We start from the raw sequence: 16,169 nt of genomic DNA on the forward strand, positions 1-16,169 counted from the left end.
TGACAATAACGCCTTGTCGAAGCATGTAATGAGCTCTGGAGCAGGACATTACTTTATGTTTAGAGTCATAGATATTATTAAGCCCACTATTAGAGCGGCTGATATCTGCAACCACACTGAATATAAGGAGAACAATTGAATGATCATCTTGAGAGCAAATAGGGGCAGGGGTCTTAATGAACATGCTACAATAAAGCCTCTGCTTAGGAAAAGAAGGGTTCCGAAGTGAATAAACTAGATATATATGTTTTATTAGCAGTCTTGTAGTAGGGTATTGTTCTTATTATTATTCACATATAGATTTTTTCATTATATATTATGATGTGTGATTTTATTCTGTTGTTTTTTAGAATGACTGTATTGTGTCTTTAAGGATGCTTCTTAATGATGTGTTATCAGTTAATTGTAGTTGTTTCTTGATTGGAGAGTTTGAATTTTACTGTTTGTGTATATATATATATATATATATATATATATATATATATATATAAATATAATTGTTTTATTAGGTGTTTTTAAAGGTCTGAAGAAGCAAGTCCTTGCGAAAGCGCTTACCTCTTATTTTGGATACAATAAACGTCCTTATTTGAATTTCAACAGAATTCTTGCAGTATATGTCATCTTGGTCGTTCCTTTGCTCGAGTTTTATTGTTTTGAATTACCAAAAGATAACTAAATAATATCCCTGAACAAAAACAATCCCCCTCCCCCCAAAAATGACATAAAACATTCTCAACACATTACTTTAACAAAAGACAAAATCATCAAATCTGTAGCAAGTTCAGGGCAAAGGCAGCAGCTGTACCAGGCATAAGCGATCAGACAGCATGTAGGGTTGCCACCTTTTCAAATGCCCAAGGTGGGACATTTTTGCTACAAACGTCAGATTTTGCAGGGCGAAACATACCCAAGGCCAATACAAAGGAAAGAACTTCACGTTTTTGCCTAAACAAAAGATTATTCTTGTAGCATTTTAGTTTTTTACTCTGTTTCATATAACACTTAGGTGTTTCAGATACATAATAACTGTTTTATGCAACTATTACATAAAATATAGGAAAGAATTTTGTCCTAAAATCTCAGGACATTTGTCATTTTTTAAATTTTTTTGCAGGACACAACTGCCCAAAGAGGGACTGTCCCTCGCAAAGTGGGACAGGTGGTAACCCTAACAGCATGACTGGCACTTTAGAGGAACAGTGCTGATCAGTCTGTGCAAGGATTACTGGCAATTTAAGCAGTCACAGTTGTAAATTTTGCTGCCTAAATGATAGCTGTCAGTGTTTGTGTGTGTTGGGAACTACAGTAGAGAGGTAATTAATTATTTGATACAGTTTAGCATAGGTTAGCAAAGAACTATTAAATCAAAGCATAATAGAAAGTATTTGGCTTTCCTTAAGACTTTCATTTTGTGACAGATGAAATCAGTAAACTTGAGCCCCCTGCTATAGGTTTATGCATATACAAAATAGCTATTTGCTTAGCTGGTAGATTTTTTTTCTTGTAAAGTCTGAGAGGAGTTTTTTTTTATGTTCTCAACTCTGAGAGGATGGTGGGATGCACCAAATGGAGGCACTGCCCAGGGCACCAACTGACATTGCTACTGTTCTGCTAACTGGTTACATGGACAATGACTGTTTAGTAACACAATATGAGAAAGTACAAAGATCTACCATTCTCCAATAGAACAGGCTTCCAAAGTGTGAGGCGTCTACTGATTGTAATAAAAGGCCACTATAATTTAATTAAAACAGACCTAAAAACTGCTTCCTTTGAAAACTGAGGCCATTCAGAAGCAAAGATTTCTGGAAACAAGATATTAACATATGCTACAGATTTATTCATCTCTGAAACTGGATGATAACATGGGCACAGAGTAAATTAAGTATCAAAATAACTATTCATTTGAGAAAATAAACTGACATAATACAAATGTTTTATTTTAAAACCAGTGATCATTACATAACAAATATGACTAAGTTACAGAAAACTATTAACAATTCATAAAATAAACTGACAAGCAATGCATGAGCATTAATAAAATGTTATACAAAAATAATTTCTTAGCTGAAATGGATGGAATTATGAAAGGAAAATGACATAAATGTGTGTGTTAACTGAGAGCACCAATTCAATTCCGAAACTCACTATGGTTTACTTACTGTTCCCAGCTTTATGGCATCTTCTTACCGAACTAAGGTTTGCTCCCCCCCCCCCCCTCTCTCTCTCTCTTATTCATGAGTCACAATGAACAATCTGATAAAAATGCTGGAGGCATTCTGCCCACAACAGAATGCAGGAAACCATATTGATGTGAAAGAAAATGCACTGGGGATGTATGAAGTGAAGTTGTGGGAAGTAAAAGACAGCTACAGTCAAAGATTGCCATCTGGACCACACTGACTGTCATTCGGCATTACCTGTACATGTAACTACAGCTCAGTACAGGGCTGTGTATTACACAGTATTCGATAGATGAAATATGACAATGGTTATGGGAGTAACTTGTATTACACAGTATTCGACAGACAAAATATGACAATGGTTACGGGAGTAGCTTGTGTGTCAGTACACAGCTTCAAAGGACTACCCAGCATCGGGCACAATCCAAAGGACTGCAGATATTGCCTCAAATTAAATTATTACATTACAGAGAAAAAGTAATGGTTTGTTAATTAAATTCCTGAACAGTACTTAGGAACTCTTAAATATGTTAATGAAAATAGACGTAAGAGGAAATATCGTAACAACTGTTGAAAGGCTGGTCTGCTGGGAACCATACATGTATATCAATTACGAAAAAGGTGACAATACAGTATCTCTCAAAGAAGGGTTCATATACAATATTATCTGAATAAGTAGTCTGCGGACACAAGGCAACACTGAACTTGTAAATGATACATAGTACAAAAGATATCCCTGTATCTGAAGTGAATAAATACAATTAGCAACTGTAGATAGTACATATAATGCAATGGCATGCGCCAAGCTCTCTGCCCTCTTCATTTATTTCTGGCTGCCAGGGGTTTTCGGCTGATTTTCTTCGACTTGTCATTATTCTTCTTAGGAGGCTCTGGATTTGCTTGCATGTGTCTTCCATAAAGACTGCAAGAAAAGTTACAAAAATTTGCATCAGTTAAGCAGAAGTAACATCCTGACAACAATGCTTGGTTAAGAAAGTAATTCCTTGCAGGAATGTATGAATTATACTGTAATGTGTGAGCTCATTTAGTTACACAAATTCAGGTTACATAGCAGGAAAGTACAGTTTTTTACCTACCATAAATGTAGATGTCCGAGTGTTCACACTGCTGCAGTCATCACACCAGGGTTATCCTGCCATCAGGCGGTCCCGCAGTCGGCCAGAGTTCCAAAGTCTTGGTCCGGCGTCGGTTGCTGTCGCTTCTTCCCTGACGTCAGTGCGCCAGGGGTATATAAGAGGCATCCAACGCCATTTTCTTCAGTTTTTCTTGTCCCAGATGTCAGGTGCCCCCAAGTAGGTAGGCAATACATACTGCTAATAAAACATATAAAAGGAATAAAAGGAATACCTTCAGTTACAAGCAAATACACCACAAAGGTTGTACAGGATAGAGAGGTATTGAAAAGTTCAGCTAGGTCAGAGGGGATGGAGGGAGGTTAACCTGGACTGCAGCAGTGTGAACACTCGAACATCTACATTTATGGTAGGTACAAAACTGTACTATGTTCATCGTGTTACACTGCTGCAGTCATCACACTTGGGTTGAATCCCAAAGCTAAGGATGGGCGGTGGAACTAAACAGGGTTTGGAGAAGCTAGTAGGCCCTGCAGAACTGCAGTGGCAAAGCCAGCTCTGGTTTTAGAATATAGAGGTAAGTGATGGTGCTTGGTGAAGGTGTGCACTGAACTCCAAGTTGCAGCCTCCAAAATATCCTTGGTTGGTACCCCTCTGAGGAAGGCTGTTGATGTTGCTGTAGCCCTGGTGGAATGGGACCTAATGTTACCAGGTACAGGTTTCCCATGGTGTGTGTAGCAGAAACGGATACAATGTCCTATCCATTTTGAAATTGTTTTTGAGATGGCCTTTCCTTGTGATCCTGCAGCATAGGATACAAAGAGCTGGTCAGATTTTCTGAATGCCTTAGTTTTATCCAAGTAATAACGTAATTGCCTGTGAATGTCCAAAGAGTGTAGGAGCCTTTCCCCTTTGTTCTGGGGGTATGGATAAAAGGTGGGCAAATGGATGGTTTGGTTTAGGGCCACACTGGATACCACCTTTTGCATAAAGGAAGGGTTAGTTCTTAAAGCGACTCTGTCTTGATGAAAAATGATGAAACGCTCCACTGCCATTAGGGCCTGTAGCTCTGAGACTCTTCGTGCTGACGTTATTGCTAGCAGCAGGGCAGTTTTCCATGACAGAAACTGTAAATCAGCTGTAAAAGCTGGTTCAAAAGGCGGTAGTGTAAGTTTTTCTAAAACAAAGTTGAGATCCCAAGTTGGTGTTGGTGCTCTCCGGGGCGGTCTTATGTTCTTAGCCCCTCTGAGGTACTGTCTTAGTAATGGATGTGAAAATATAGGAGGATCCGTGTTGTACTGAGCTGAAATAGCTGAGGCGTGGATCTTAATAGATGAAAAGGAAAGTCCTTTGTGCAACATCAGTTAAATATTGTAGAATCTGAGGAATATTTGGGACAAGGGGATTCTGGCCTTTAGCCTGGTTCCAGGCACAGAATCTTTTCCATTTGTCTGAATAAGCTTTCCTGGTGCTGGGCCTCCTGGCCTCCAGAATGACATCCATAACAGCTTTAGAGAGAAGTGTTGACTGGTTGTTTAGGTAATTTGCCATGCAGCCAGATTTAAAGTCTTGAGCTGGCTGTGCAGAATCTGATTGTTTTGCTGAGTGAGCAGGTGAGGAATTTGAGGTAAAATCCATGGTGGGTCTTGAGCCATGTTCCTTAGTATTGGATACCAGTGTTGGCGTGGCCAGTCTGGAGCAATGAGCATCATTTGTGGCCTCTCTAATCTGGCTTTCAGCAGCACCTTTGCCAGAAAAGGCAGTGGAGGAAAGGCATACACTGTTAATGTTTTCCAACTAAATGAGAGGGCATCCACTTTCCAAGCTAGTGTGTGGTATGTCCTTGTGAAAAATTTCCGTAGTTGGTAGTTTTGGGGGGAGGCAAACAGATCTATGTCTGGGCTCCCCCATTTTTGAGTTATCATTGCGAATACTTGTGGATCTAGTTTCCACTCGTGAGGATCTATGATGTTTCTGCTTAGATCGTCTGCCAATGTGTTTTTCTTTCCTGGCAGGAATTGTGCTTGTAGGTGAACTTGGTAGGTCAGTGCTGTGCTCCACAAGGTCATTGCTTGTCTGCCTAGGGGGTAGGAATGTGTGCCCCCTTGCTTGTTTATGTACCACATCACTGTGGTATTGTCCGTCTTTATTAGTAGTTGTCCTGGATGTAGGAGGTCCTTGAAAGCTGTTAGGGCATTTTGTACAGCTAGCATCTCTTTTTGATTGATATGTAGATGTCTTTGATCTGCAGACCATTTGCCCTGAATACACTGTCCTGCCATGTGTGCTCCCCAGGCATAATCCGATGCATCCGTTGTTATAGTTTGCCTGGCTGTGGGTAAGGCAAAAGGCTGACCCTTGTTGAGGTGACATGCCTGAGCCCACCATAGAAACTCCTGTTGAAGACAGGGAATGAGTGGTATTATTGTTTCCAAGCTGTGGCTATATTGAGTCCATACGCTTTTCAGGTACCATTGTAATTTCCTCATATGCAGTTTTGCATATGGTATTAGTAGTATGCAAGCTGCCATGAATCCCAAAGCCTGCAGAATTTTTCTTGCAGGGAGTTGGGTCTTTGTTGCCATCATTTTGAAGTATTGAGTCAGTTGTCCTTGCTTGTCTGGCGTGAGATAAGCCATCTGGGCCGTTGTATTTAAGCTGGCACCCAGGAATATTATGTCTTGTGAGGGCACTAGTTTTGACTTCTTTTCGTTTACTGTGTACCCTAGGCAACTTAATAGGTTTTTGACAAATGCCAGATGCTTTAAAAGAATGTCCTTGCTTTCTGCTTGAATAAGGCAGTCATCCAGGTATGGATATATTTGAATTTCTCTTTGTCTGCAGTATGCAATTACTGGTGCCAGGCATTTTGTGAAGACCCTGGGTGCAGTAGATAAGCCAAAGGGCAGTGCAGAGAATTGGTAATGGGCTGAACCTGCTATAAATCGGAGATATCTTCTGCAATTTTGTCTGATAGGGACATGCAGGTATGCCTCCTTGAGGTCCAACGTTACTAGCCAAGCCTTCTTGCCCAGCATGGGAAGAAGTTGCTGTAGTGTTAGCATCTTGAATTTGGGTACTTCGAGACATGTGTTTAGAATTGAGAGGTCCAGAATGGGTCTCCAAGCTTTGTCCTTTCGGGGAACTAGAAAGAGTCTTGAGTAAAATCCTTGTCCCTGCTCCTGTGTAGGAACCTGTTAAATGGCTCTCATGTCCACTAGAGCTGTAATTTGTTTTTGAGCCTCTGCCCATTGATTTGGTGGCAGGTTTGGCATTCTTTTTATCCTTGGTAAAGTGTGAAAGTGGAATCTGTATCCTTGAGATACAATATTTAGGATCAGTTTGTCTTTTGTGATGATGCGCCAGTTGTCTGCAAAAAGTGTTAGCTTTCCTCCCAAGGGAGCTGCCAAGAGGGATTTGCTTGGCAGTCCGAGGGGTAAGTCATTGTGTTTGTCTTCTGGTAGTTTGAGACCTGTCTTCTCCTCCTTTCTGGGTTGTGGCACCCCATTGTCGAGGCTTGTAAGAGCCTTGTGACTGACCTCTGCCCCTTGGGCGTCTGTATTTGCCCCTCTGTGGTCTGTCAGAAGCTGGAAAGGACCACTTTCTGGTTGGCCAATTTCTGCTGAAACGAGGGGGGTGAACCTGTAAAAAATCCTTGACCGTCTGCATAGATTTTGCCTTATCCTCCATTTTCTTTAAAACCTCTTTTGCTTTTACACCAAATAAAACATCCTGCTGTAAAGGTGCATCCAATAACTTTGCTTTTATCAGGTAAAGTTTGTTCTTTTAACCAAGCATGCCTATGTACGACAGACCCTGTGTCACTGCTGCTCTAAAGAAGCTTCCAGTGAATCAAATCCACATTGCAAAGTATGTTTTCCCACTTGTTCAGCTGCATGCAACAAATCTTGCATTTCATTGTAATCAGGCTGCTCTGTGTGTGTGATCATTTTTTGTTTTTATTAAAACATCAAATATTGTTGATATTTCAGCATGTGAAACTGGCAATTTAAGGCCCTCATAGCTAGAGTAGCTGAGGTATATATTTTCTTTCCCCATCTATCTAGTGCTCTAGAATCCTTTTCAGAGGGTACAGGATTTTTAGCAATAGAGGCCTTAACCCCTTTTGGACCCTGGGAAATGGTTTCTGGGTCAGCAACAGGGCTTTTATATAGGAATTTGTGCGAGTCAGGGACTCTGTAGTATCTGTCTGGTTTGGCTGGTGCAGGAGGTAGTGAATCTGGGTTAAGGCTAGATTCTGAATAAACATCATCCACAATGTCTAACACTGGTGGAATAGCAAGTGGTCTGTGCTGGTGTAGTAAAAGGAACTCTCTGACCCTTTTCTTAGAATCAGAGTAATCCTGGCCTTCCCAGTGGAAATGTTCCCTCATGGCATGTAAAGTTTCCCCAAAAGAGTAGTCTTCTGGGGGAGATGGTGAAGGAATAGACTCTTCAGCATCAGAGTCTTCATAAGGGGGAAAAGGGTACTCCTGTTCCTCAGAAGAATCTGAGGAAATTGAAACCTGGTCAGAGGAAGCGTAGTCCTCCTCCTGTCGAGGCCTTTTATCAGGAGGGGGATGGGAACCCCTGATTAGGGTAATTAAGTCTTCAGCCATCTTAAGCATCTGTTTCTTAGGCATGGGGCCTTGTACTGGAGACTGCTGCACAGTCTTCTTTGCTTTTAAAGAAGTTTTCCGCTTTGCATAGGATTTAATAGTGAGTGTAGTCGGTCTGAAGACACCTTCTGCAACTGAAGGCGTTTCAACTGCACCGGAATATCCTTCAGCCATGGAGTCGGAAGGGCCTAAAGATAAAGGTTGTGGAGGCCTAGCAATCTCCTCTTGGGAATTGGATGCCGCCTGGGGTTCTGAATCAGCGGTCGTCAGGGGCTGCGTAGGCGCCTCACTGAATACCGGAGAACCAGCGACTGGTCTAGCAGAGGCCTCGGAGTCTGGTTTGGGTCTCGGCAGCCTGTCCTTATCTTTGCATTTTTTGAGCATTCCGGTTGTCGCTTGCACCGACGGCATGGTATAATTAAATTTCCTACCAAAATAATGTCGGGCGAAATCAAACCGACGTTTTATAGTTCGTTTGTTAAACCTAGCACAAAACCGACAACCTGTGATGCGTGGTCTGGGCCTAGGCAAGGAATACAATAAGAATGAAAGTCCTTATGAGGTATTTGCTTCTCACAAGAAATGCAATTGTTAACTTTTTCTGACATCGGACTGAGGCAAGAAAAGGTTCCCCAATGAGGTACTTAGCTTTATTGAAGACTTCGGTCTGAAATTCGATTTGAAAATCTCAGGAGTCGGCCGACCGGCACTTGCGAACAACTTCTGCTTTGGGCAGCAAGAAAGACTGGATAAAATGGTGTCAGATGCCTCATATACCCATGGCGCACTGACGTCAGGGAAGAAGCAACAGCAACCGACGCCGGACCAAGACTTTGGAACTCTGGCAGACTGCGGGACCACCTGACAGCAGGATAACCCTGGTGTGATGACGGCAGCAGTCTAACATGATGAACATCCAATGTTTCTTGATGCAAGCCAACAAAACTGAGGTAAGTACGTGATTTGCTCTGACCAAAAATAGACTTATTTATATAGCTGTTTTTTATCATGTTAGTATAAAAGCAATAACAGCCTTTTTAGGGGCGCAAACTATCAATGTACTCTGTAAATCAAATAATAAGTCCAACAGCAGTGTTTGAAACATGAGATGCTATACAGCAGCAAGAAGCCTCACAGTGACATGGGTTGCACAGTAAATGCAAATACAAAATATTGTGAAAAAAATGCACCAAAAACTACATTCTCTCTACAGAGCCAAACCTTGCCTCTCGGACTCTATGAAAACACATTGCCTCTTCTTTCCTCTCATCTACTCTGACATATTCTGCACCCATACTTAACATCCAAGTGACCTTACTACAAAACAGCGTGATTCACTGCCAAACTTCCAAATAGAACTCACCACTGTGCCACCCTAAGGGAATTAGAGTTACTGGAATTCCCACATTAATTATCCAAACCCAACAATTCTGCTGAGAAATCACAACTCTCCCACCACCTTGCTAAAGCCTGGAACTCCATCCCACTAGAATACAAGAATGACCCTCCCTAAAATCATTTAAAACTCAAATAAAGTCATACCTACACAGTTGCTAACTCTGCGCATGTGGCATTGCTGAATAATCTTCAAATCTTTAATGTCACCACATTCTTATGTAACTGCCCATAATACAGCTACTGCTTCACAATTCTCTATCTGGCTATCATCTATCCCTCTCCACTACTATCTCTACCTCCATTTTACGTGGACTTCCTCAGTACTCCTTCATAATTTGTAACGATCTTCATCTTATAATTACTTTACTCTCTCCTACTCCGTATCTATTTACAGCTGATCCGATTTGAAAATAACTAGACTCTTATTAGCTTGATATTAACTAATATGTTTTTTAACTGTCATATTTTCATTAACTGTCATATCATGTATGTTCATTTACTACTGTATGTACAGTTACTATTCTATATATGTACATTTACTTTTGATCAACTGTCATATCATTACAATTATATGTATTTATGTGTGTGTATATACATTTATTATGTAAATCTTGTATAACTGCCTTCTACCGATTCTGTAAAATGGAGCATTTCTCCCTGGGTTTCCGGTGAAAATAGGACCTGTGCCCAGACAGACTTTCCCAGTAATCAAAAGCAATAAATAAAATAAATATTTATCCCCATCCCAGGCTATACATAATGTCACAAAAAAGAAGTTATGTACTCACCATAATGTTCTGAGTAGTTATACTTCATTTATCTGCAACCTGTGGGTGTACGGATCCGTATCGGATCTGAGCAGGCAACTTTTTTTCTAGTATCTGCTCCAAGCTCCGAGCTCCTCCCCTTACCCACAATGCCCTACCACCTCCTATCTTCCCTCAGATTGAGTTTGCTGCAACTAAAAACATAAGCAACTCAGCCCAATGAACCAAACCTGAAAAGACAGGACAAGGTCCGGGGGACGGAGGGAGGGAATGTTGCAGAAAAATGAAGTATAACTACTCAGATGGAACTTCTTTATCCGAAGTAGTTAACTTCATTTTATCTGCAATCTGTGGGACAGAGTCCCCAGCTACTCCAATCCTGGGAGGCCCTTATGGAAGGATATTCCTGAGCACCGCAGAGCCTAAGGATGCTCTACCCCTAGAAATCAGATCTAATTTGTAATGGGAAATGAAGGTATGTGAATTGGCCCAGGTCGCTGCTGCACAAATGTCGTCCAAAGGCACCCTAGGCCAAAAGGCAGCAGAAGTCGCTATGGACCTGATAGAGTGAGCCTTAACAATACCAGAAGGAGATAAACCTTTTGCTTTGTAGGCATGTGAAATACAAAGAGTGATCCATCTGGCCAAAGAAACTTTAGAAAAAGCTTTTCCCATAAATGCTTTAGAAAAGGAAACAAACAATTGGTCAGTCTTGCGGAAAGACTTCGTTCTATGAAGATAAAAATGAAGCTGTCTATGAACATCTAACAAATGAAGTTTGTATTCACCTTTATTTTGGAAGTTAAGGAAGAAAACGGGCAGATTAATGGACTGGTTTACGTTTGCTTCAGATGCCACTTTGGGTAAGAAGGAAGGATTAGTAGAGAGAGAGAGACCCTATCCTTGTGGAAGACCAAATACGGAGGCACGGCAGACAGAGCTTGAAGCTCAGAAACCCTCCTAGCAGATGTAAAAGCGACTAGGAGAGCGGTCTTCCAGGACAAAAATTTCAAATCCATCGAAGCTGCAGGTTCGAAAGGAGGAGCCACCAATGCCTGTAAAATAAAGGTAAGGTCCCAAGGAAGCACTGAATCTTTGACAGGTGAACGTAACAGAAAAGTACCTTTAAGAAAGGCCTTACACAGCCTAGAGGAGGTTAAGGCAATGTTGTCTTCACCAACGTGAAAATTGGAAATGGCTGCCAATTGTACTTTCACTAGCTCCTTGCTGAAAAATGCCAGAAAGGGAAATCCAACACCACTGGAACAGGGGCTGTAAAGGGATCTAGTTTTCTCTGTGAGGCCCAAATGAAAAAGCGCTTCCATTTACTGTGATAAAGTTTCCTAGTGGAGTCTTTAAGAGAAGCCACCAGAATGGATTTTACCGGGGATGAAAATTGGGAGTCCTGGCAATCAACGGAACTGGAGCAACCAGGCTGTCAGCTTCAGGCTGCCCAGATCGGGCAGACAGCCCCCGACAGATGGGAGATTAGATCTGGGTAGGGATCCAGAACCCACGGGGGAGCTAAGAGATAAGACCAAAGGAATGGGAACCAAACCTGACGAGGCCATAATGGGACAATGAGGATCACTTCGCACCGCAGTCTGCAAGCTTTCTGAAGAAACTTCGGAATGAGTGGCAATGGTGGATAAGCATACAGAAGCTTGGGGGGGGGGGGCAAGCATGGACTAGAGCATCTCTGGGGACTTCCCCTGGTGAGGGAATCAGAGATAAGAACTCGCTGCACTTTGTGTTGGAAGGAGATGCAAAGAGATCGCAGCAAGGCTGACCCCATGCAAGGAAGCTCTCCCCCACTACTGACTATTTCGGAGACCACTTGTACGACATCAGAATAGCCCGACTCAATCTGTCCACTAAAATGTTGGAGCACCCCGGGATGTGCGTTGCTATCAGAAACCGACTGGTGGAGATCGCCCATTCTCACACTCTCATAGCCTCGCGACATAGGGGGTAGGATCTGGTTCCCTCCTGCTTGTTGATATACCAGAAAAACAAATCTCAAACGGCTGCAGGTACACTGAGGTGCCAAAACTGCAACAATAAGAATAGAATGCAGAGAGTAGCAGGACACTAAACATTGGAACACAGCCTTCCACTTCCGGTTTTCGCGCTAATAATTTGAATGCAAACATGGCAGCTACAGCTACACATATAAAGGAAAGTGTTAGCACTAGTACTTCTGCCCCCAAGATTGCATCGTCTGTTCCAGCTGTCTATGGAGACACATCTACATCAAATACAGAGTAGAAACCGCAGAACGAAGAGCAAAGAAACGCTAACAACGCAGGTAAGAGTCCTATAAACAGTGAACAAGTTAACGCTAAAGATATTAGCGGTTTTTTAGACAATCCGAAAGTGGGAGAGTTTACTCTGAAGACAGCTCTTCCATTCAGAGGTCGGGTCAAAAGCAACCCACCCATGGTGAACACAACAAGGGAACACCATGTGGACAGAACTGTGCATTTTTCGAAAAAAAGGAGAATGTGAATAATCTTATTGTGAACATTTCCTCCTTTCCACTAACCAATGAACAGTGTGACTTATTGAACAAAGGTATATCCTTTATCCCTGCCAGAAAGGCAGATTTAACAGAAATGATAACAGATCTAAAATTACTAGGTAGAAATTTAAGTTTAAAGTGTATTTTTCCTAACAATAATGATGTAAACGTTAATGTATATAAAAAACCTAGTACCTATATACCTCCTACTCCTCCAGGTATACAAAGATTTGTGGACATTTATGAGCATGCCTTTAAAGAAATGTATACCACTGATTTTAATGGTTGCACCTTTTATAACCTTACTGCACCAGAATACAGGGCTTTGAATGAACTACAAAATCTGAATTCCCATGTTATAAAGCAGGCTGATAAAGGTGGTAAAATTGTTTTAATGGATAAAGATCTGTATATTAGTCAGATGAATGCCTTGTTATTAGATAACCGTATCTACCAGATATTAACTAAAGCAGCTGTAACTGCCATTATTGACAAGGTGTCTTTTTTAGTATTTGATCTATTGATTACGGGATTAATTGATGAACCTTTGTTTAATTATTTTTTGGTACAGAAACCTTTAATTCCTAGAATATATGGCCTACCCAAAATCCATAAACACATTACTGCCCCTCCTATGCATCCCATTGTATAAGGAGCAGGTTGGTGTACCGAGCCCTTATTGATTTATGTAGAGGGTATTTTACATGAGTTCTTAAACAGCTGTCATACTATTCTTAGAGATATAAACATATTTTTACAGCATCTACATGATAGAATGGAAACTATTAATGATGAAGTATTTGTATTCCTTACTATGGATATTGAATCCCTTTTTACGAGCATTCCGAATGCATGGGGAATTGATAAAGTAAGAGAGTTCCTTAACACAGATAGGAAGCTTATACCAAATAAGATTTTGTTAGTCTGTAGCCTACTAGAGATTATACTTGAAAATAATGTTGTTACTTTCCAAGATGAGTTCTTTCTACAGATGAATGGCGTAGCAATGGGCATGTCATGTGCCAACAACTACGCCAATCCATCATTAGTAAGATGGGAAGAAGAGTATGTTTTATCGATCTTGAATCCCTATTATGATTGTATCCTTTGGTATGTACGTTTCGTGGATGATGTTTTTATTTTGTGGAGAGGACATGGTTCCAATATCAGTAATTTTGTAGATTATTTACATAGTACAACAGATTTTTTTAAATTTTCTTTTACATCTTCTGACACCTCCATTGACTTTCTAGATGTAAGTGTAACTAAAACTAATTTAAAACAGATGAAAACTAGTATTTACTACAAACCTACTAGGACCAATGCCTGTCTTCATAAATCTAGCATGCACCCGAGACACATTTCTAGAAATGTTCTTAAAGGACAAGTTTTTAGAACTTTACGCCTACATAACAATGATGAAGAGGCTGCAGGGGCACTGGATAAATTACACAGTGAATTTGAGCAAAGAGGCTACTCAAGTTCAGAAATCACGAATGTGATAACAGAGGCATGGAAAATTAGATCAACAAGATGTAAGCCTTACATGAGCTCTCAAGAAACTGATATGAGAACGTCTGGCAATAGAGACATTGATAGGAATAAGTTTAGAGTAGTTTTTCGATTTGCAAGTGATATCAATAAGTATACAGATATCATTAAGAAGAATTGGCACTTATTACAGGAAATACCAGACCTTGTCCCCATGATTGGTGACACACCAAGTTTGTTTCAAGAACAACGTGTCATTAAAGCAACATCTTTGTAATAAAGAACATCAACCATATAGAAAAAATCTCTCCAACAGACAAGGCACTTTTCCATGCAGGAATTGTGCAGCCTGTCAGTACATCTATATTAAAAATGAGTATATTCATCCGATGAACCATTTTAGGTTATATACTAAGAAATACTATGATTGTAAGAGTACAGATGTTATTTATTTTAGTTTTTGTCAAGCATGTCATGCCTATTATGTAGGAAAAACAAACAGAACTTTCAAAGATAGAATATTAGAACATGCAAGGGATATACGAAATTTGAAACAGTCTAATGCCCTAGCAAATCATATTTTGAATACAAACAGTACTCACTGCTTCAAATTTTTGGTTTTACAACAAGTATTAAGGACAATTAGAGGTGGGGACATAAAAAACTATACGGAAGAGCTAGAACAGAAATGGATTATCAAGCTGAATGCAGATAGATATCCGGGCTTAAATGGCTGTACTTCACTAGTCCCTTGCCTTAAAGCAAGACGTCTTAAACATTAATTTCTAGGTTTTAATGTGGTACTATGGTTCATCAAGCTCTTGCATTTACTTATATATATATTTAAGATTTTATATAGGATATTTTTATATTATATACATTTTTTATACTTTTACATATATTATGGTCAACAATGATGGTTTTCATAGAGAGACATGTATTTTAAGGTTGGTTTTAAATACATAGTTTGCATAAGCTTGTACTAATAGTGTCTAATTGTTAAATTATTTTGACTGTATTGCTTTAAATGGTTGAAACCACACGGATTGCTTAAGTATTTAACCAAGCATGGTTTGCATTAACATTGTCTGATGAAGCAACACTGAGTTGTGAAAGCGCTCACCTACTGTTCTTTTTCTAAATAAAGTTACTGTGGATAGTTTTCAGTGTGTAACTTTGGTGCCTCATTCTATTCTTACTGTTGATATACCAGACAACTGACATGTTGAATTGCAATCAATCCGAGAGGAAGGACAGTGTGAAAGACTTCCAACGCTAAAAGCACTGCCCTCATCTCTAGAACATTTATGTGCAAGTTGGTCTCTGACTGGGACCATGTGCCTTGGACTGTCCTTCCCAGTGTCCCCCCAACCCGAATTGGGAGGCATCCGTGATCACTGTGGCTTGGACTGGAGAGGACGTGAAGGGCCGTCCTTCTGATATCTCCGGTGAACTTAACCACCAAAGAAGAGATGTCCTGCAGACGTGACTGATCTTGATCGGAAAATCCATGGGCAGGTCTAGCCAAGGCCATTGAACAGCCAGAGTCCATTGAAGAACCCGCATGTGAAGGTGCGCACAAGGGAGAATCAATATGGCGGCAGCCATGGAGCCCAGAGAACCTCGCTTGCCTTTGGAGACTTGGAGTTCGCTATCTGAGCTATGTGGCACCTGGGGTGTAAGATCCTGTCTGGAGTTAAGAATACCTTCATCTGCAAAGTGTCTAGCCGTGCCCCAATGAAGTCTAGAACTTGTACTGGTTGCAAATGGGATTTCTGAACATTGACTGTAATTCCCAGTAGATCTGCCAACCGAATGAAGTAATCTCAGGCCAAGCACAGGTGATGTTTTTGGGTGCAGCGAAGAGCCAGTCATTCAGGTATGGAAACATTTGAATACCCTGAAGCCTCAGGTGAGCCGCTACAACTGCCATTACCTTGGTGACCACCCTGGGGGCTGTGGTGAGACCAAAGGGTAGGGCTCTGAAATGAAAATGACTGGCTCCCAGCCGGAAGCACAGAAACCTCCTGGAGCTTCCATGTATTTTGATGTGGTAGTAAGCATCCTGGAGGTCTAACGAGCACATCTAGTCGCAC

The 16,169-nt window shown here is 40.9% G+C and overlaps 1 protein-coding gene across 2 annotated transcripts in view; it reads right to left on the reverse strand.

The window, feature by feature from the left end:
• Positions 1-1,819: 1,819 nt before the first annotated feature.
• Positions 1,820-16,169, reverse strand: part of RSU1 (Ras suppressor protein 1) — a 1,003,924-nt gene continuing 989,574 nt past the window's right edge. For both annotated transcript variants that reach the window (XM_044067536.1, XM_044067535.1), the window contains exon 9: positions 1,820-3,105. In XM_044067536.1, coding sequence (XP_043923471.1) covers positions 3,003-3,105 — 103 coding nt within the window. In that variant the 3' untranslated portion in view covers positions 1,820-3,002. The remainder of the gene's footprint in view (positions 3,106-16,169) is intronic.

The sequence above is a fragment of the Protopterus annectens genome, chromosome 3.part1, assembly GCF_019279795.1.
Source record: "Protopterus annectens isolate FY-2018-M chromosome 3.part1, PAN1.0, whole genome shotgun sequence".
Classification (NCBI taxonomy): domain Eukaryota; kingdom Metazoa; phylum Chordata; order Ceratodontiformes; family Protopteridae; genus Protopterus; species Protopterus annectens.